This window comes from Schistocerca cancellata, chromosome 5 (genome assembly GCF_023864275.1).
Source record: "Schistocerca cancellata isolate TAMUIC-IGC-003103 chromosome 5, iqSchCanc2.1, whole genome shotgun sequence".
In the NCBI taxonomy this organism is placed as follows: domain Eukaryota; kingdom Metazoa; phylum Arthropoda; class Insecta; order Orthoptera; family Acrididae; genus Schistocerca; species Schistocerca cancellata.
Genome location: NC_064630.1, coordinates 550,171,348 through 550,194,406, shown reverse-complemented (window position 1 = coordinate 550,194,406; position 23,059 = coordinate 550,171,348). Strand labels below are relative to the sequence as shown.

General features: G+C 38.8%; 1 protein-coding gene across 5 annotated transcripts in view; it reads right to left on the bottom strand.

Moving 5' to 3' along the window:
* LOC126188882 (kinesin-like protein KIF21A) overlaps positions 1 to 23,059 on the bottom strand; it is a 486,465-nt gene that overhangs the window by 48,304 nt on the left and 415,102 nt on the right. For 4 of the 5 annotated variants that reach the window (XM_049930549.1, XM_049930552.1, XM_049930550.1 and 1 more), the window contains 6 exons: positions 20,410 to 20,515; positions 19,573 to 19,756; positions 10,998 to 11,162; positions 7,895 to 8,015; positions 7,641 to 7,811; positions 1,816 to 2,015 (listed from right to left, as the gene is read on the bottom strand). In XM_049930549.1, the coding sequence (XP_049786506.1) occupies positions 1,816 to 2,015; positions 7,641 to 7,811; positions 7,895 to 8,015; positions 10,998 to 11,162; positions 19,573 to 19,756; positions 20,410 to 20,515 (947 nt within the window). Of the gene's footprint in view, positions 1 to 1,815; positions 2,016 to 7,640; positions 7,812 to 7,894; positions 8,016 to 10,997; positions 11,163 to 19,572; positions 19,757 to 20,409; positions 20,516 to 23,059 lie in introns of those variants that run through there. The other variant, XR_007537870.1, reaches the window with a different exon arrangement.

Here is a 23,059-nt window from a genome sequence, read left to right as displayed (position 1 = left end):
CAGATACAGCCAGCACTCACTGATTACCAGGTGCTTTTGTGACAGGCAACCATTTCAAACACCCCAAGTTGAGTAGTGCTGTGTCACTGAGCTAGTGAGCTAGTCAAAAGTGATGCCCATCATGCTGGCACCTATAAATCAATGACACTCTCTCTCTCTCTCTCTCTCTCTCTCTCTCTCTCTCTCTCTCTCTCTCTCGATACATTTTTAAAGGCCTCAAGAGGGGGGGAGGGCTTACAGGGACCCTTTGCCATTTATTTGCACATGTGTCATTGTTGCACTCCCCTGTAACGACATCACAGGAGAGTGCAAAACATGAGGGCTGAAAAAGTATAACACTTCTTGCTGCTTTTGATCATGTTCAAATTTCATTGAATGGTTTTGAATGGTCCCTCATCATTCCACCCTGTACACCAGAGCAAAACTCATGGTTGCACTACACTCTTGATCATGTATAGTGGGGCTGCATGTCCACGGTGTCCTTCGAGAATAGTTGAATCATCTGGGCGGTGCCAGTAGTGTCAAAGGTTGTCAAAAAAATCTTCCTATTGCTAGTCACACTGAACTGTTGTTTTTGATCATGAAATGTGTGGAATTCAATGCCTCAAGGGAAAGGGTGGTTTCATCGATGCCTTTTATGCCAGCCCTAAGGGCCAGCCCTGAGACCTTGTGTTGCTACTGAGCGGAAGTGTGTGAAATGTTTTCCTCAGCCACACATAATAAAACTGTGTTACTTCTTACTTGGACCCTTACATACCTTCTCTGAACACACTTTTGGTAATTTATTACAAAATAATGTGATGAAACAATTTTTTCACTTACAGGACATAAGATAAATACTGTACAATGGCCATCCGCACAGTATTCTTCCTTAAGCAGTCTTCTAAATTTACATAGGTAAACGCCAGGTTCCAAATTCACATGTCACTCTAACATCTCCTCAGAGAAATAAAAAAAGGCATAACTGATATTCTGAACCAAAAGTGTGTGAGATTTTCTTTTGGTTCACCTTTTGAAGAATGGGTACATGAAGTACGATGCATAGATCTGTAATTATGTTCCTAGAGGGTGTCATGTAGATACAATTTGGGAGCTTGAATTTTAAACTTAAAAACCTTAATAAAAGTACCCACGTCAGTAGAAAAATGAACAAAGTAATTTCAATAATAAAGCCTTTACAAAGTATTATCTAAAGGTGTTATGTTGTTTCCTCTCCCTATTTCTCAACTTTTCCTTTATTGAGGTTTCTTTTTCTGCTCGTCCACACTTAAATAATAATAGCTTGATTTATATTAGCTGTTAGTGTATACCTGTGACTGCCTGCAATGGTTTACCTACATGAGAATGTTTCTTCAACTGCTACCAGTGTGTTGTCTATCTTAGCTGCACCAAAAGTTAATTTTTTACTACCTTTCACTTTGAGAAAAATATCAATTTACGTTGTAAATTATGTTGTAAATATTTTAAACATTTGTGATTTAAAAGTTACCAACTTTATACTACTATGCAGTTAACAGCAGCCTTCAGTTCCAACCCTCAGAAGGCAGGTATGTGTACAACCGTGAATGCCTATCCTGGCCTGTTCAGTTGTACTTTGAAGAACATTATATGTATTGCATTGATGTGTTTGTAGTTGTGTATAGAAGTTAGTTTGATTTAGGGCCTGTCATAAAATTGTGTGTGTGTGTGTGAGAGAGAGAGAGACATGTAGAGAGAGAGAGAGAGAGAGAGAGAGAGAGAGAGAGAGAGAGAGAGAGAGAGAGAGAGAACATTTCACTATTCCACTATATTTTTAAAATAATAACGAGGGCTTACCTAGAGGCTGTGAAAATATGTGAAGAGTTCGTGGTAATGGCATTAATAGGAGATCCATGGGCTTTCATTTCTCCCAATAAGCTGCAAGTGTCTGCTGACCACAGTTTAACCATGCCTGCACGGCAAACTGACAAGAGGATTTGACCACCGGGCATGAATGTCAGTCCACATACCCAATCCTTATGAGCGCCATTTAGACTCTATAAACAAAAAATTATCATTCAAACACTGAAAGAATCTGGAAAGGTAAAATATAGTTTACTGCAGTATTATGAAAATTATTCACATAATGCACTAAAAAATGCTTACAACTTAACAGATATTTACAGCAAGTTTGTCAAATTAATTAGATCATCCAAGCACACCTCCATGACTGACTCATACTCTCAATCACTTGTGTGTCTCTCCTATCACTTTTGAATGTCTTAACCAGATGTTCTCACGTAGGGTAGGTGGGAATAGCACCACTGAGTTACCAGATATATTTGGGAAAGCAGGATGTACCATAGATCTAAATGTGTGTATGTATATTCAGTGAAACTTACAAAATGTAAAAATCATTAAATGTATTTAAATCTGTCTATGCAACTAATAGGAAATGCATATTTCTATCACCATACAAGTTTTGTTTTGTTTAGATGGAACATGGTGATGTTTTATGTCTTATTCGCACCCTTACATTAGGAAGTTCATCTGCTTGCATCTTTTTTAAGTATTCCTTCATTTGGTACTGATGTTTTCTGCCCAGTCTCAGGTTGATTTGCACCACCACACATTTTCTGATGCGTAATACCACATAATCTACACAGTTAATTACCTTGAGGTGGAGTCCCTGTGTCTGTTAATGTTAACTTGACATGTTCACATCCCTGGTAGCTATTCCTCATAATGAAACTTGCAGAGCACCATGTATGAATGAATTAATAGTGGACAATGATTCAATCGAGAACAATAGGGTGTATCCTTCCTGATTGGTAAATAAGATCTTTTATGTCACAACTAGTATTGAACTTTCATTCATTTTGAAGTGAAAAATGAACATGTGAAAAATATAGCTGTGAATTTTGTGATGCCACAAGTCTTGCCATATGAACATTACCAATAAGTCCTGGCACGATAGGATACAGCAATACCACCCACTAGCCTGGGGCCTACATAAGCAAAATGGTGCAACAGCTTCATTAGCCTGTTGTGCTGAAGTTCATGCAGGTTAACAGTAGACTTCTGAAATTGGTCATGTGCAACATCAAACATGCACATGCACACACAAACTAATGCAAGGAATACGGTGGTAATATGCCAGTCTCTCAGCAACCCATCACCGGCTGTTTTCAGTGTGCGAGACATCTGAAGAACATGCTGGAGAGGACAACAGCAGAACACCCTCTGTATCGAGATAGATAAAGACAGCATGGATAACGTGTATTCTTGCATTATCTTCTTGAAAGGTAATATCATAAAGGCCTCAAAGATACTGCATGGCCAGATGTCAGAAATGTAATGCCTGCTGTCAAAATTACCAACTGTAAATACCTAATAGCACTCCATGTCATGATGCAGAGTACTGTGCCCTTATGAGGACAATGAACCCATTTAGCAATGTTTGTTCACCTTGAAGGCTTCACCTCCATCATGATGCTTTATGCAGAATAAGGACTCAACCTAGAATACAATGCTGTGCCACTCCTGCAGTCAGAGTTACTGCTGCATCCTCCTCTGTCATCATGTCTCTCTGCACTGTTCTCTCAGTGAAGCCGTAACAATGGCTGCCATGTTGATAGTTGGTGCTGCTCCAGAAGTCAATGCACTATCTGTGTGGGTACTTACATAACAGCATACCAGCCCATTTTCCTGACTAAAGGTGCAAGTCACGACTGTATCATGTCGTGAAGCTAGGAGAATAATATGTCTGTCCTGTCAGAAGATAGTCACAAGGGGCTACTGAGATCTTTCATGGAACTGAATATGGCCCTTATGAAGCCATTGAATGAATATTCACATAGTTCTGGGATTCCAACCAACGTGTGCAGCAATATTGTAGAATGATAAACAATGGTCTTGACAGACCATGATCCAGAGAAGAGAAAAGTTGGCCCTCAGTTTTAAAGAATATAGCACAAGATCTAATTTTTTGCTTGGTTTGAATAAAATAGAAAGAAACATTCCACATGGGAAAAATATATTAAAAAACAAAGTTGTTGTGACTTACCAAACGAGAAAGCACTGGTAGATAGACACAATAAAAAACACACAAACACACACACACACACACACACACACACACACACACACATTTCGCAACCCATGGTTGCTTCATCAGGAAAGAGGGAAGGAGAGGGAAAGACGAAAGGATGTGGGTTTTAAGGGAGAGGGTAAGGAGTCATTCCAATCCCGGGAGTGAAAAGCCTTACCTTAGGGGGAAAAAGGGACAGGTATACACTCGCGCACACACACATATCCATCCACACATATACAGACACAGGCAGACATATGTAAAGGCAAAGCACCTCTGTAAAGGCAAGCACCTCTGTACTTCTGCCTCGACTGACATCTCTGCCCAAACTTTTTGCTTAGTTTTGTGTATGTAATTAATTTCCCGATTTATTTTGACTATTCCTAGTTTTTTCCTAGTTAATATCTTTTGTTATAGGGTGAAATCAGTAACTGTTTCATGACAAATTTTATTGCTGACTTAAAAACAAATATAAATTGTGTAATAATGATAAACATCTGGAAAAAGTATCACTATTATTTTTAAAGTATTTATTTGGTTCTATTCGAAAACATGTTAGCAAAGCCAGCCCTTAATTAATTCCAAAGTAATGACCAGTTTTGTCAGAAGTATTGTTTGTATTCCTATATCTGTTAATTTCATCATTTAAACAAATAATTCGGCTTAACCCTTGTAGTAGAAGAAACTGTTAAAAAGAATTGAATGAGTTATGTTTTAATTGTAATTTCTGTAAATTAAACATCAAACAATGTATAGTTTCAGTACCTATTATTGTGATGATATATAAAGGCCTGATTTCTGGGCTCGAGACAGTCAGCCCATGCCCGATTTTCCGACGAGAAACAAGTGCTGGTTAGGTCAACGACAATGCATCAACTTAACAGTGAACTAAGTTTAACACAAATAGGCTGTGTGTTAAAACAATGACAGCATCTGTTCAGCACCTACTGTATTATTCTGCAAGAAGCTGTATGGTTAGGTTTTTAATGCTCATAGATATTCAACAGTAGATTATTGCAGCAGTATGCTGACGTTTGCCTGCAACCTATTAATGAGGCTTATCAAAAGTTAAACAATAGTCGGCTGGCCATATTAACTGTATATATGGGGTGTTGTGAACAGTGAGAGTAAAGAAATGTGAAACACAACTGTGCACCTGTCAGCTACATTACTTACAGTAATCAGTATTGTACTGAGTGAGGTGGAGGTCAACAGTGAGGAGGACCAAGTGAATCAAATGGGGGAGAAGTCACTGGGGTTCTGGAGGAATGTGTATAGTGTGTCCTCTCACCCTCGATCCAGATCTCAAAGATGTCATCAAAGAGTCTGAACCAGGTGAGGGGTTTAGGATTCTGGGTGTTCAGAAAGATTCCTCTAGATGGCCCATGAATAGGTTGGCATACAATAGTGCCATACAAGAGCCCATAGACGTACCCTGGATTTGTTTGTAGGTAGTGCCTTCAAAGGAGAACTAATTGTGGGTGAGGATATAGTATGGAGGTTGCTGGTTTGGAATCTGTCAGGCATTGATAAAATAGCGGTAAGGCCATGGCCATTAGGGATGTTAATGTAAAGGAAGGTGACATCAATAGTGGCAAGCAGGGAAACTTGTGGTAAAGGAACAGGAGCTGTGGAGAGTCGGTGGAGGAAATGGTTAGTACCTTTTGTATAGGAGGGTATGTTCTGGTTAATAGGTTGAAGGTGTTGGTCTACGAGAGCAGAGATTCTCTCAGTGGGGGGCACAGAAACCGGCCACAATGGGGCATCCTGAGTGGTTGGGTTCATGGACTTTAGGAAGCATGTAGAAGATAGACATGCAGTGAGCAGAGAGATGGTCTCTGGGGAGGGGTTCCAGGATGGGCCTAGGATTTGAGGAGAGAGTGGAGATCCTGCTGGATTTCTGGAATCGGATCTTTGTGGCAAGGTTTGTAGGTGGAGTTCAAAACAACAGCGGTGGAGCCTTTGTTCACAGGTAGTATTACAAGGTCAGGATCAGTTTTTAGATGGTGGATTGTGGTTCTTTCTGCAGATAAAGGTTGGTTAGCACGTTCAGGGATTTGTGGAATGATGGTGAGGCAAGGTTCGAGGTTAAGAAAATCTGGAAAGTTAACAGGGTGTGATCTGGGGGCAGTGCATGTCTGTCGTCTATTTTTAACGAAGGCCTTGCTGGCCGAAAGCTCATTTGTGACAGTCTTTTTGTTGTGCCAATTTGCGGCTTTTTCCTTTTTGCAATCAACCAGCAAAGCTGTTCCAGGTATGAACAGCCTTCCACCAAACCGACAGCAGTACCACTTGATGGTGCCAAATTTAAACTCGGCAAACAAGTGTGTAGTGTGTGCTGGAGGGTACACATTATGTTGTCCTGTGTTCTTCTAGTCTTGCTGTTCCATTCACAAATGGTGGATAAGGACAACTACAACTGCTGGTACGCTCTCCTAAGCAGTAGCAACAGTATATTCATTCTCTGCAGTTAGCACAATGAGGAAGCATGCATAAATATCTCTACCAGGACAGCTGATTTTACTTGCTCGATTGCACAATTAACATTAGCTTTAGTCACACTTGTGGAAATTGTTAAGGTTTGGTTTCACATATAGTTCAGAAAATTTGTATTTGTTGATGTCTCACAGTTAACTATCACTGTGATATAGTTAGCAACACCAAGTTCTTTCTCTATTAGAAAACTTCTGCTCCACTCTGCTCTCAGATTCACTGACTACTTTACCACTTTACCACAGAATGCAAACCATTTGGCTCCACCGACCACAGGTATAATCATGATGAAACACAGTTAATAGAGGGGTATTAAGCTGTTGGTTCTATCCTGCAGAAACACTCAGATTATACAAAAAGTTTGAGTGATCACAGTTTGTAATGGTCTGATAATCTGTGTGAACATCCCAAAATGCACTCCTTCAAGAGGCAGTGTTGAATAACATGCCACATAAGGCATCACATTTTCCATCAGATATCAAGCCGAATATTTACATTGTCAACAAATTTTGATTTCTGTAATTTGTTACACTATTTCTGAGAAAGGTGCTCAGAGTAACTTAAGTGTCTATCTGGATCCATAGTTATGTCTATCTTGTTAGATGAACATCACTAAAATACTGGGTTATGAAGATTTTCTCATATTGTGATTTTGCTTATAAGAATGGTTGCACCAGATACTGAACTGACAGTCTGTTACATGTCTCTTCAAGTTCTCACACCAATACAAATTATATCCATTTGTCAAAACCAACATCTCTTCCCTTCTCCAGCATATTTTCCTGCATCAAAACTGTCCGTATCTGACAATATCAATGTTTCCTTCATTTTCCTTCTATTGGGATAATCACAGTATATTTTAGCTGCCCTTCCATTTTGTCTCCATATCAGGATACTATCAAACTTAAAATATTGACTTACATGATATACCTGCAGACAATCTCATGTTAGCAATGATAGTCTCATCTATGATGCTCTACTTTCAGGGATATCGTTACCCCTAAAGCACTACTGCTAACTGTGTTTCAGTTCTGCAGAAATGGTATTAAATGAGTTATGTAGTTTAAAAGATATCTTGAAAGTAAATTATTGATGGTACCTGAATGAGTTCTTGCTTAGACAAATCCCACTTCTTTATGCACATATCACGTGACCCAGAAAATAAAATATCTCCCCTTATTGCCAGAGACTGGATTCCATCATAGTGTGGAGGATTCAGATTCATTTTAGGCTGGAAGACATTCGAACTCCCTCTGTTCACTTCAAAAACCTGTGAATGAAAATAAGCAAAGCTATATAATCTCTTCCATTACAAAATTATTGAAAAAAAGTTAAAGAACAAGCAAATATTACTTTTATATAATGATCTTTGGATCCTGTTACAACAATATCCTCATCTTCTGACAGTTTTCCAACTGCCAAACACATTACAGCAGCTTGGTGACCGCCAACAAGTTTTCCCACTGGCTCATATCTGCAAAAACAGTAAAATAGTTTGCTCAGTCAGCAAAGAACCATAACACTGAAGAAAATAAGTACATAGAGTACGTAGAGTTTGCAGTTGATCAGATATTCTAATATTCTAAGCCAATATCTCATTTAATCAGGGTTTCATGTTTCCTATCTTTGTCATACTACAAAACATGCCTCAATTTTGATAGAAACAACTGAAAATAACTGTTTTTTACATCCTCTGATTCCTAACACTCCCACAGAATATGTGCATCACCTTGACTTAAACTTTCACTTCTGACAATTTTGTCTGTACTTGCTTCTTGCTTTTCTCTGCACTGCTAATATTTTTTCTCATGTCTGAGTCTATTTTGAGTTTGTCCTTTGTTCCTATATGGCTTATCAACTGTCTTCTCTGCCAATTTGAATTTCTGATCTTTAAAAAACAAAAAAAAGAGGAACAATAATACGGTATCACTTTGCTTTTCCATAATATTAACTTCCGGTTTGTTTCCCTTCCACCTTTCAGCCTTCTCTTCTTTGCTTAGTACTGTCCTGCCACCTGAGATCTCGTTATCTATACAGGCACTCCTATTATCTACAAAGGACTACTCAGTTGAGAGAGTGATCTTTGAAAAGATATCCCACTGATGTGGTTGCCCCTATGGTACAGCTATACTACACTGCAAGGTATACCCAGGTATAGCCACAACTTTGTAGCGATGAACAGCAGAGAAATTCAGGAAGATGAAAAAAGGAGTGTGTGTTGAAGTAGAAGAGCAGAAAGATGGGAGAGAGTGAGTCAATACTAAAATTCCTTAGCTCAGTGACCAGTCAACAAAAATAAAAGAGTTGAGAACAGTTTGGTGCAAATAATTAAGGTGGGTCTGCACACCAAAGTTAATTGTATGGGCAGAGGCAAGAATCTTAGAGATATCTCAGTAAATACTCCAGCTTAGTGATGAAAGAAGAAAATTAAGGACTACTAAGACAGGAAGCCAGCATTATAAGCTGCTCCAAAATCAAATTAACAGTAAGTGCAAAGAGGTTAAATCAGAATCATGAGAGAGACTACTGAAGAAACTGAGAAAAAGATTACTGCAGAAAAAAATCAATACATCTTACAGGAAAATCATGCACAACTCTGAAGAGATGAAAAGTAAATATAATTGAGTAACGTTAATGTTGTCTAGACAACTACTACTGCACAGAGAGCAACAAGAATAAAGAAGTTTGCAACAGAAACTGTCATATAATGGCTATGCAAGTGAAGAACAGTCAAGGGAAGAGCTCAATGAAAAACCATTACCAGCACAAGGGAAAGATTTGTGGTTCATAAATAATTAGTTTGGTACTGGAAGATTAGTAAAAGAGTAACACTGTAGAGATAGACAATGACTGGAACATGAAAAAAATAATTTCAGATAATGTTGGCCGTAACAGCTGCACAGAGATGAAAAAGATTAGTACAGGAAAGAAAGAGATGGAAGATAGCATCAAAGTAGCTGAAAGATTAAGATTTTATAAAGAAATTTAGAAAATGGTAAAGTAATGTAGCGATTATCAAGTACGCAATGACTATTGCTGGTAGTTAAGTTTAATATCATTTCCTTTCCTACCACAATGAAGAATGAGTACTTTTTTCTAATAGTGAGGAAATCCTTACAGGGACAGACTGATGGTAAACAGATCCGATGATCTTTTGCTTTCATCGATAACAATCCCCCCCCCCCCCCCCAATACATGTTAAGATGATTCTATCTTATATCAGGATCTGGATTCTCTTCTCAAGTGTATTTGGAAAAATTAAATGTGGCAGTAGCTTACTGAAAGACATGTGTAAATAATTACTTTAAATCATTAAGTGAGCAATATTATCAAACTTGACCTCTTCATTTACTGAAGGCTGTAGCTGCCTGCTGTAGTAAACACAAACATTGTTGTCTCTGAAAAATCATTACTTCATATAGGTATTATCCATGCCACTTAATCAAATGAAGTCAAAATGCTACAGCCTCTTGTATGTGACTTGTCACAGGCTCAACACCCCCACAGCAGTAACAGAAAGAAAAGTAGTCATCAAGACAACAGTTAATTTGAACATCTCTGTCATGTAATAAGCAAGGCTTTATTGCTCTCTCTCTCTCTCTCTCTCTCTCTCTCTCTCTCTCTTTCTTTCTCCACACACACACACACACACACACACACACACACACACACACAGTGCTGTAAAAAGTGAAACACTTTTTAAATGCAAAAATTAGGCTAGAACCAGTCATAAATCAAATCATTAACTTTTTCATTCCTAATGAAGCATTGAATGAACTGAAACACAAGTCATATGGCAGCTGTAATGTACTACAATATCATTAATTTAACCAAAACCAAAAGGAAATTTCTGCTTATTTAAAGGCTACAGGACTCACATTAAGAAGTTTTTAACTCTTTGAGTTTCTCACAAAAACTGTAACAGAAAAACAACACAACTCCATACAGTTATATTTAGTTTTTGTGCCCCGTAAAAGTATTTGCTAGAAGCATCCAGTTGAGAAAAATGTGGTCAATACTGTTTTCATCTGTCTCAAGGAAATTCATCATAATTCCAACTGCAACAGCCTCTTCATATAGACTAATAGTCTTATCTTCAGAAGGAAGAAAAACTGAATTTTCTGGTATTTCAAATTACAACTCACACTCCTGTATCCTTCTCTGCATCTACAACAAAGGTCTACAGTATCTGTACAATGAATGCACCAATGAAGTCAGTTACAAAAGGAAGATTTATGCAAGGATATTGGAGTTCAACAGATGCACACAGAACTCTCTAAGAACAATTTCATTACATACTAACTTGAACATAATATGTGAAATGTGGAAAGTGAATAAAAAGAGATGGTGAGATGGTAAGACAAGAACAAGACACTTTAATAGATGGCAAGAAATATTCAGTGCAGAACTAATTTTACAGACAGTAATTAAACTGTAGAAAGAAACAAACCCTTACTTTCTGAGATCCCATACACGCACACGATCTGAGGCTGCAGTGTACAGCACTGTTCCACAATGGTTAAGTGCTACATCATTGAGGGGCATTTCACCCACTGGAGCCTGCAGCATTCTTGATGGAGTTGAAAATCCAACAGGTCCATCTGCTGTCATACCTGACGAGCTACAGAAAGAACATGAAACATCATATAGTACAATACACAAGTAGAGAGAAAAACCACAATATATTTTCAATATCTTGGCATTTGAAAGAACAACAAATATAAATATCCGTTCATTCTGTACTTTATTTACACCCAAAGTGTAAGCAAGGGAAAAGCGTTCAAAAATGGTTCAAATGGCTCTGAGCACTATGGGACTTATCATCTGAGGTCATCAGTCCCCTAGAACTCAGAACTACTTAAACCTAACTAACCTAAGGACATCACACACATCCATGCCTGAGGCAGGATTCGAACCTGCGATCGTAGCGTTTGCGGTTCCAGATTGAAGCACCTAGAACCACTCGGCGGCACCGGCCGGCCAAAAAGTGTTCATTGAGGTCAAGTTAATTTGGTGCAAATAAATTGCTTTACCTTCTTTGTTGATATTACACTACTTAAGAATCTCTTTCAACTGAGTCCCTTAATGAATAATAGGCTTATTGTTCAGGTGCAGTATTTTATTATTTAGGAGAGACTTTAAGAGTATGTACCTAGCATAGTCACTTAAGCCATCACATATTTGTATACATCAGCTCCTGCCAGAGTGCTAAACTATTTTACATGAAACCCAGGGAAAGTAAACCAGCCACTGAAAATCCTCACACAAACCATCAAAATCATTACAAGCAGTCAGTAACAGGGTTACAATAATTTCTCTATTGCAGTTGAAAAGTTGATGCAGAAACTGGCAACTAGCATGGAACAGAAATTAGGGTAAAATTCATTGAAACCAACATATATAAACTATGCTCCCTGCAAAATTGCTGTTATAATTATAATGTACTAAAATTTTTAGTAGCTACAATAACATGCAAAAGTATAGCATTAGACTACAAAAAAACTGGAGCTGCTGTTTTTGTTGCAGCAACACATATCCAATGAAATTGAAGCTGCAAGTGAGATTGTATAGGAAAGACTCAGTATCAAGGATGAGCATTAACTTTCAAATGGATCCTTCAACTGAACACCTGCCTCACTCTCAGATGTAAATGAAAATTTCAGAAGAAATTAAGTTTGCTAGTACATACATTCCCAATGATTCAGTCTTCATTGGAGGAGACTTTAATGAACCACCAATTAATTGGGATAGTTAAAGTTTTGTAACAGGTGGTGTGGTAATACTTGAGAAAAATTATGAAATGCTCTCAGAAAACTAATGAGAACATATGGTTTGGGGACCCACACATGATAGCAACATACAAGACCTAATAGCAACAAATATATTTTATGCCTTCAAGGATGACCATACTGAAACTGGTAGCAGTAACCACGAGGAAGGAGCATCTGAACTGTGGCTCAACTTTAAAAGAATACTTGGCTATACCTAGGTCAGATATGCACCTAGGATGAGCCATTATGGTAGGGAGCCTCCATGGTATACAGTCACTGTAAAGAACCAGTGACTTTTGCATAATACTTGTAAAAGCATTGTGCCTTCGACAGAGATACTGAATGATAAAATGTTTGGCACACACGAGGCACTGTATGAAGAAGCCTTCAATGACTGCCATAGACAAATTTTATCAAAAGATCTCTCACAAAACCCAAAGAAATTTGGATCATGTGTAAAGGCTATCTGTGGTACAGAAGTGTGTATTCAGACACTCTAGAGTGATACAGGAACCGAAATTGAGGGAAACACAGCAAAACCACAATTGCTGCAATACGTTTCCAAATACTTCTTTACTAAGGAAGGTACAGCTATAATGCCACAGTTTATCTTTCACATCTCTCCAAGGACAAATTATACACATTTTAGTGCCAGTGGCATCGAAGAACAGTTAAAACTGCAAGAAGTAAACAAGGTAACAGGGCATGATGGAATTTATGTCAGATTTTATACAGAATTTGCAGCTTAGTTGCCTCCCAGTTTAGCCATAATATACAGTAGATCCATAACAATGGAAATTCCTGAAAGGATAATAAATGAATCACACACACACGACTGTGGCTGCAATGAGACTGACTGTTGATTATCAGCAGCAGTTGTCCAAGTAAGAGAGATAGGGATGGGTAGGGAGTGACGCCCAAGGTGGGGAGTGGTAGTGGTACGGTGTGAGACAGGTCTTTCGACATATGGCTCAGTGGCTGCATGAAAATGATGAAAGGACTTCGATTGGTAGAGCATATAATAGATAGAAAGAGAGGTAGAACATTGGGAAGGAAGGGTAGGAAAGGAGAAGAAGGTGAAGATGATGAGGAATACAGGGAGTAGGGAGGGAAGACTGGAAAAGTGGGAGGGGAGGAGAGAAGAGAATACATGCCTGAGGGGAGGGGAGGGGAGGGGAGGGGAGAAAGGGTGATGGGAAACAGCAGTAGATGAGCTAGATGGGAAAGGAATGGGGTGGACAGAGGAGAGAAGGGAAAGGTAAGGTGAGGTGAGGTGAGGTGAGGTGAGGTGAGGTGAGGTGAGGCTATGGGAAACAGGTTAGCAGAGGTGCAGGCCAGGGGGATTGCTAAAGTGCAGCATAAGCTAGAGAGACAATGTCCACCTGCCTAATTCAGAGAAACTAGTGCTGAAAGGGAGTATCCAAATGGCTTGCATAATGAAGCAGCTATTGAATTCATTTGCATTGTGATGTGCAGCATGTTCAGCAACTAGATGGTCATGGTTGTGGTTTGCCACAGTTCGGCAGTGGCCATTCATGCAAGTAGACAGTTGGTTACTTGCCATGTCCACATACAAGCTGCATAGTAATTGCAGCACAGCTGCTCTTAGATGTGGCCCTGGCATTTATAGGGCAGGAAATGCCTGTGATTGGACTGCTACAGGAGTTGGTACATGGGTGTATATGACACGGCTTGCACCTAAGTTCGAAACAAAGGTGTCATCAGGTGTGCCATAGGGAAGTGTGACAGGATCACTGTTGTTTCCTACATACATAAATGATCAAATGGATAGGGTCACCAGCATTCTTGCAACTATTCGCTGATGAATTTGTAGTGTATGATACAGTATCTTCTTTTAGCGATTGTGGAGAATACAAGATGACTTGGACAGAATTTCTATTTGATTTGATGAATGGCAGCTTGCTCAGAATCTGGAAAAATGTAAATCAATGCCAATGAGTATGAAAAACAGTCTCATTATGTTTGAATATAGAATTACTGGTGAGCTATTCGCTATAGTCATTTAAATTAAATTTCTAGGCATAAAGCTGCGAAGTGATTTGAAATGAAGCAAGCATGTGATACCAGCTGCAGGAAATAGTTATAGGGAAACCAAATGGTCTGCTTAGGTTTATCACGAGAATTCTAAAGAAGTGTAGCTCATCTGTAAAAGAGGTGCATACATTAACCCCTTGTACAACCCATTCTAGAATGCTGCTCAAATGTTTGGGATCCCCTCCAAGACAGATTAAAAGAAGATATTAAAGCAATTCAGAGGTGTGCTGTGAGATTTATTACCAATAGGTTCATTCAGCATGCAAATAAAATGGAAATGCTCCTTAAACTCAAATGGGACTTAGTGGAGGGAGAAGAACATTCTTTTCATAAAACACTATTCGTAAAGTTTAGGAACCAGCATCTGTGACAGACTGCAAAATGATGTAACTGTCACCAGCATACATCTTGCAGAAGGATCACAAAGATGGAATATGAGAAATGAGGGTTCCATATGGAAGCACAGAGACAGTCATTTCTCCACTGCTCTATTCATGAATTGCACAAGGAATAGAGTGGTTAGTAGCGGTACAAGTATATGGTGGTTCCCAAAGTATGTATGTGGATGTGGAATATTCAGTTATATCTTAATAAGATTTCAAAATCTGTATAGCCAACATAACCATCTTTAGAGACTCAGCAATTATTTAGATTATTAAGGTAATACTCATTTATTGTTCCATATCATTGCACATTTATACTTGGATTACATATTTCAATCACTCTGGATCATCTTCAGATTTAAAACAAAGTAAAACTAAATATGTACCATCTAATATTTTTTTAATATTGTACAATGAGTAGAAAAGACAAGAATTTTACATAAACTACAATTTACCTAAGTAGCTGCATCAGCAATCTGGTTTGTCTACTCAGAACCATGTATGAGAGTACTGAGTTTTGTAACTGCAGTCAATGTTTTAAACAGGTATATGTTGGAGATAGGGAGAAGGGGAAATGGAATGAGGCCGATTGGGGGAGGAGAAAGGAAGCAGGGAGGGGTAGTGGGAATATCTTGAGTTTAAAAAAAAGGTCACGCTAAAATTATGCAACACATAATTAAAGAGAATCTCTTGATGAAACGCAAATAGTGTAGAACAAGGGGTACACAAAATGTAAACAGCATAAAACAGTGAAATTACAAAATGGAGCAAGGAAGGATTGAGAGTGAGCAAAGAAGACAGGGGGGTGAGGAGAGGAGGCAGGAGGGGGGATAGTGGCAGGGATGTTAGGGGTTTTGCAAAAAATCAATAACGTAACAAAACCTTCTGTTAAGATAACAGAATGGATGCATAAAACCATAAATGGTGGCTAAAATAGTAGATTATAAAACTGGAAATAAAGTCGCGAAAACTGAATTAGTAGCTGAAGATACTCAAAGTGTTAAACTTTGAAAGTATAAAGTCGCAAGTTCCTGCAATGAAAGTATGAAAATAAAATTGTAGAAAAATTATTTTCATTAAACTATTAAATGTACAGCCCTAGAAGAGTGAATGCATAAACAGTGAAAGACACAAAGATAAAAAATTATGTAAGTGGGATTATGTCGAGGGCCTAGGACTGCATGAATATTATGAATTAAAAAAAAAAAAAAAAAGCATTGAAACTATAAAGCTGCAAAAATATATAAAAAATAATTTATAAAAGTGAAACTATGTGCTGCACTTAAAGTCATGGGGAACAGGGTGTGGCAATTATCGTTAATTGCATTTGCTTCTATTTGATGGCACTGTACAGCGTGCAGTTTTGCAGTATGTATGCTGCATGTTGCCCTGCTGCTAGGTCACTGTGAGCCAATGCACTGCGCTGTTTCTTCTCAGTGAGTGAGGCTGTTGATCACCCATGTGCTGCAAGGAAATGGACAGTTGGAAGAGGCTCTCAAAGTTTCTAGAAAATACACTGTTAATAAACTCATTCTGCTGATTTAATGTGTTGTCAGGCACTTGTAGACAGTGTGCAAAAATCTCGATTTCTTCCAACATTGTCAAGTGGTGTCCCTTAGGTTCATTGTGCAGTAGTTCCAAATGCAAATAAGTAGTTCCAATAGCATGCTTCAATTTTAGGGGATGCTCACCAAACACAGTTTTGTTACTATGTACTGAAACATGCCCTTTGAAGCGTATTTCAAACATCCTGCCTGTTTGACCTATGTCAACTTTTGGACAGATTCCACACTTTAATTTATATGCACTTGCTGCCATGAATTTTGGTGTTTTTCTTTTCACATGGTGTGTCAGTGTGAAGCAAATAATGTCATTAGTTTTAAACCCTATATGCAAATTGGTGTTGCAAAGTTTCCTAGCAATAACTTCTGAAACCCATCTTTTTTAACTAATGGGCATGTACAAAAATTTCTTCCTGTTTACATGTCAGTGTGCTGCCACCGATTTTACATTGTTGTTCTTTTTTAATTTTCTCTAGTCACTTAGTTATTGTTGAGATTGGATAACTGCTGTTCACAGAAAAGTGCTTTCTAACAGCGATTCTTCATTCCTCTCATGCTCGCTTAGTGGCAGTTTTAATAACTTATTCATCACAGATTGAAAATCAACAATATTATGAAAACAACAGTTGAAACTTGAAACTTCCTGGCAGATTAAAACTGTCTGCCAGACCAAGACTCGAACTCATGACCTTTGCCTTTCGCGGGCAGGTGCTCTATAATCTGAGCTACCCAAGCACGACTCACAACCCATCCTCACAGTTTCAATTCTGCCAGTACCTGATCTCCTACCTTCCAAACTTCACAGAAGCTCTTCTGCAAATCTTGCAGAACTAGCACTCCTGGAAGAAAGGATATTGCAGAGACATGGCTTAGCCACAGCCTGGGGGATGTTTCCAGAATGAGATTTTCACTCTGCAGCGGAGTGTGCACTGATATGAAACTTCCTGGCAGATTATAACTGTGTGCAGGACCGAGACTCGAACTCGGGACCTCCTTTCTTCCAGGAGTGCTAGTTCTACAAGATTCGCAGAAGAGATTCTGTGAAGTTTGAAAGGTAGGAGACGAGGTACCAGCAGAATTGAAACTGTGAGGACGGGTCGTGAGTCGCACTTGGGTAGCTCAGATGGTAGAGCACTTGCCCGCGAAAGGCAAAGGTCCCAAATTCGAGTCTCAGTCCGGGACACAGTTTTAATCTGCCAGGAAGTTTCATATCAGTGTACACTCCACTGCAAACAACACACACACACACACACACACACACACACACACACACACACACACACACACACACACGACCACAGAGTCTGGCAGGTGAAATCATGTGCAGTTTACATTCTATGCATCCACTGCTCTACACTATTCGTGTTTCAATGAGAATTTTTACAAAACTGCATGTTCCATAATTTTAGCACAACTTCTCTTGTTAACCTCATGACATCCCCACCACCCCCTCCCTAATTCCTTTCACCTGCCCCAATCAGCCCTTCCCCCTCCCCCCTACTTCACCTTATACTTATTTAAAACACTGACCACAGTTGCAAAAAACAGTACTGTGATATGTAGTTCTGTGCAGCCAAGACAGGTTTCTGACGCAACTACTTGAGTAAATTCTACACTTATGTAAAATTCTTATCTTTTCTACTTATTGTAAAATATTAGATGGTACATAATCGAACAATGGAAACTCCACACAGCAACGTAAGAAAATACAGATTGCTACTCACCATAAAAAAGACACACTAAGTTGCAGACAAGCACAATTAAAAGACACTTACACAAAGTATTTGGCCACAGCCTTCATCAGAAAAAGAGAAGCAGAGGGGCGCACTCCAATCATACACACAACCAAGCACATCTCATGCTCACATGAGTGTCAACTCCAACAGCTCAGGTCTTAATGGGCATTTGGGCATTCGGGTCATTCAGGTGTGGGCATTCGGGGGTGAGCTGCTGGTGTTGACAGTCATGTGTCCTGAGGTGTGCTTGCTTATGTGTATCAATGGTGTAAGTGAGCCTCTGATTCTCTTTTGCTGATGAAGGCTATTGCTGAAAGCTTTGTGTAAATGTCTTAACTGTGCCTGTCTGCAACTTAATGTGTCTTCATAAGATGGTACATATTTAGATTTACTTTGTTGTAGATATGAAGATGGTCCAGAGTGAACTGATTAAAAATCTGCAACTAAGACAGAACAATAAATGAGAATTACCTTAGACTTCAAAACAGTATTAATTTTGGCCATGTGCTTCAAATGTTCACAAATGTAAAACTGTGAACATCACTAGATGTAAAAACATTGTATTCTGTAACTACGATATCAATTAGTCACTGCTGGAATCATTCAACTCATAACAATACCTGTGCTCTACCACAAGTAAAGCAGGTGACCCACTTCATTTTTAAAAGAGAAAACCGCCATTTGACCGTATATTATTATATTTATTTTTTGTACAATCCAGGTTTTGGCTTTTATAACATGTTCTAGTACACGCTGAAACTTGTTAAATCGTATTAAGTCATATCTGTTCAATGCTCTAACAACTTATCACTGTACTTGATAATGGCATAAAAGCTGAAATCTAGGTAGTACAAAAGATAAATATAATAATACATGACCAAATGGCAGTTTACTCTTTTAAAAAAGTACTGCACAATTGTGGCTCAACACCATCAAAAACAATTTAGACTTCATTTTACTGGCAGGATACTGGGAAAACGCAATCAGTCTACAAAGGAGACTGAACACATGACATTTGTACATTCCATATCAGAATATTGCTCAAGGGTGTGGGACCATATTTCTTGTGAACATAGCCTTTTTACACGTTACCTTCACAATGAAACTTAACTGCCTCAGTGGGAAATGGTCAAAACATTCAACACACACCAAATACTAGTGAACATTTTCACCCTAAAGTTTGTCTTTTCAGAAAATTGGTACTTTGATATGCATTTCAGTGAACTGTTAGTTGTTTTGGATGCTAATATGATTTTTTTGTCTTTGTTTAAAACAATTTTTTGAACAAACAGAAGCGAGTAACGTCCAATATTAGCACCAAAGTATGAGGTACTTCATTGTCTATGTAATATAAAATGGCTCCTCTCCTGCGCATTTCCCTTGTCTCTGAATATGAGATATGAATTTTATTTTTCACAAATTTCTTATTTAAAGGATATTTATAATACATCTCACTATTCTTTAATTATACAAATTGCCTATGAATAAACCTGTGACATTAGCTTAGGCTGAAACATAACTTACCATAAAGTTTTAATACATTTAGCTCCTCTGTCTCTGAGGTCCCAGACTTTCACATAGGCTGAGGATACGCTATACACCAGGCGGGACTCTTCATGATACTTTACTGAAACAACATTGTTTGGATGACCACGAAGTGACTGTCTTTCAACACCAGTTTGTAAATCCCAGATTTTTACTGTGCGATCTGGAAAAGAAGTGATTGTGCTCTTGATCATTTTGAAGGAAAAAAATTACACAAATTAGAATTTGAATAAATATAACAAGTTATAAATAAACAATATTTTAAAGGGTGGAAATGCAGGACTATATCCCTTTTGTGGAACATACAAGGAGAAAGATTTTTTGTTTCATCTTTCAAACAAATGTTAACACACTTTCATAACAAAGTGTACTTTCATCTGCAGTTAATCCAGCAACAGAAAAAAGAGTACAACAAGAAAATGGTGAATGGAACACTATTATTAAGCATCTCCAGTAAAGGAAGAATGTATAAATGAATAGAAAGCCCCAAGTACAAAATAAGGGGGGAAATAGACAAGTTTCTGTCAAGTTCACTCATTATCTACTAATACTGGGTCACATGATAAAAATCACTGGCCAACAGAAATGCCATGAATGTAGTCAAAATACAGTTATGTAATTTGTAATTTAATGATTGTGTGCTAGATCAGTTCTGGTTAATATGAAGAAAGGAGCGATTTATTTTGCTCCTCAGTGTTGCATCCTCTCCTTATTCACAAAATTTGATTAAAAAAAGTAAGCCTTTTTATTGTTATTACTTATTAATAGATTTGTGCACATGTTGGTGATTGTTAAGTATAAACACACAGAAATTACCTTTGGAGGCACTGAACAGCAAGTCATCAGTAGCATATACAGAGAGTACGGCACGTGAATGCCCTTCTGCAACATGAGTACAGATTAATGGAGCTTTCGCATTTACCTGTGGGGGCAAGCAAAACCATTAGTATACATTTATTTTCTCTGAAAATCAGCAATCCACCATCCTTTTTACCATAGAGTGCCACAATGAACATATCAGGGTAAAGTAAAAACGCATTGGAAATTCTGTTTGCATTGGTATTACATCATTAATACTGGTTTCACCACCTTCTTTACACACCTTCAAAATTGTAGGAAGCAAAAAACAGGTTAACCATTTAGTGACATTATCCAACAAGTGTGTGTGTGTGTGTGTGTGTGTGTGTCGCTTACAGGCTCTCAATGGTGAGGTTATCAGCACCCTTACGTCTATTAAAGGAAACAGATGTGGATAAAATGACCAAAATTGTTTTCACACAGTGAGGAAGAAATCTATAAAATGACACTCATTCACTCCCACTTAACTCACATTGGTACACACAATCACGCTATCTCACACATCTGAAGATAACAGAGAAGGGTGAAAGGTGCTATACCTGGGATTTTAAAAAAAAAACACACAGAATGCCTACAAGAAAGGCACAGGGAAATTTGACTGGCTGACCACTTACAGAAAAAGATGTTTTATCCTGTTAACACATTAAGAACATCCCCCTAAAATTTTAGGACACGAGACAGACAGATCAAAAAACCATAAAACTCTCACCACAGTTGTTCGAACATACTTAAAAATAGGGTGGATCTTTCAGCAAATCTGCTGCCAACCTCTGGTCAGAAAATGAAACACAACTTAATAAAACATGGCACACACTGATGGGTTCTCTCACCAGAGCAAGAAGCCATGGTTCATAGGGCTGTGGCCTGTGGGAAGACAAGTAATAAGAACTTCGTCCCATCTGTGCAGCTGGAAGGAAATATGCCAGCACTGCGTTGTGGGCTTTACTAGCTGGAGTTTACTGTCTGTCACTTCCAGCCACTCATCTTCCCATCAAAGTATGACTCTGTATCTCAACAGTGAGATGAGTGTGTGCAGCAGGCTAGCACACTGAGCTAATGAAGGATCACAACACATCTCTCTGGCATCTACATTTGCCTTTTCATTCCTGGTAAAATCCATTTGCCCTGGCACCCAGCATAAGGACACCACTTTCCCCAGCCACTGTAGCAGAAGCAGGACATCCTCGATATCCTAGTCTACTTCATGAGCTGGATACAAGTGTTGCAGAGACTGAAGGGCACTCACAGAATTAGAATGGATGAATAATTTAGCAGGCATGGCACATCTATCTGCTCCAGTGCCATTGCAGATAGCTCGGATCAAATATACTGAACTCTGGAGGTAACAATCTTCAGGACACAATTTGGTAAAACAACAGAGCAAGCAACTGAGTCCCACTGTTTAGACCTATCCATGGAGACAGTTACATAGTTATGGCACTGGTTTAAAATGTTGGAAAATATTACATTAAAAACAGGAACAGGAATGCAATCTCTCCTGTACCGCAGTAAATCTAAAATTACTCTGGGCCCTGCAGTAACCAGGGTTGCAGTTGGCTAAAACCCCGGATTTGAGCCTGTATGTGATCCATACCAAAGGTCTCCAGCACACACTTCAAATGGACCCCAAATGGCCTCGTTGGCCACAGATGATTCATAAAGAGGCGTTCCATAGCTGGATGAGCATTGGTGTGGTGTGCTGGAGAAGTGGGAGCAGCGAGGAGCTGACACACCTTTGCCTCAGCACAAACACTGGGTATGTGGCTGGTCTTTTAAGTGCCGTGGCCACCCAGATCCCCTCACAGTGAACAGTACCAACAATTTTCAGGTACGAAAGCATTGTTGACCAGAAAACTCTGCACCCACAGTCCAACCACGATCAAACAAAGGCCCTATAAAACTTGAGCAGAAAGACACAATGTTCAGTGCCTCCTGGGCCCTTGCCTTCAGGTCTGGTAACCATGACAGTTTGGAGTCAAAATGAAGCCCCAAAAACCTGCACAGAGTCTTTAAAAGAGAGAATGTTGTTCCATACACACACAATTCAGATAAATTAAAACTACAATGAGAACAATTAAACTGAACACATACACACACTTCTCTGCAGAAAGCATAAAACCAGTCTTTGCAGACCATCCCTCCAGCTTCCAAGTTGCAACTGACAGGTTGCTGTCGCAATACTGGATGAGGGGCAGCACACTGGAAAACCTTCCACAAATAAGGTGTATTGCATGGGACCCCTCACGATAAACATGATACTTTTTATGGATATGGCAAAGAAAAGATGGTAACACTTAAAACACTGCCCTGAAGAACACCATTCTCCTGCTTGAAACTATTCGACAGCACATTACCAACTCAATACCAAAAAAAGCACTTTGATAAGAAGAACTGAATAAAGATGGGGAGCTGGCCACGGAAGCCCCACTAGTGGAACTGCCCTAAAATACGGTGTCTCCAAATAGTATCGAATGCTTCACTAATTTTAAAAAATATACCTATGCAATGCTGTTTACGTAGGAAAGCCTGCTGGATAGCCACTTCTACTAAGATCAAGTGGTCGACAAATCTCTTTAACCCATACAGAGCAATTTAGGAGCTGCCTCGT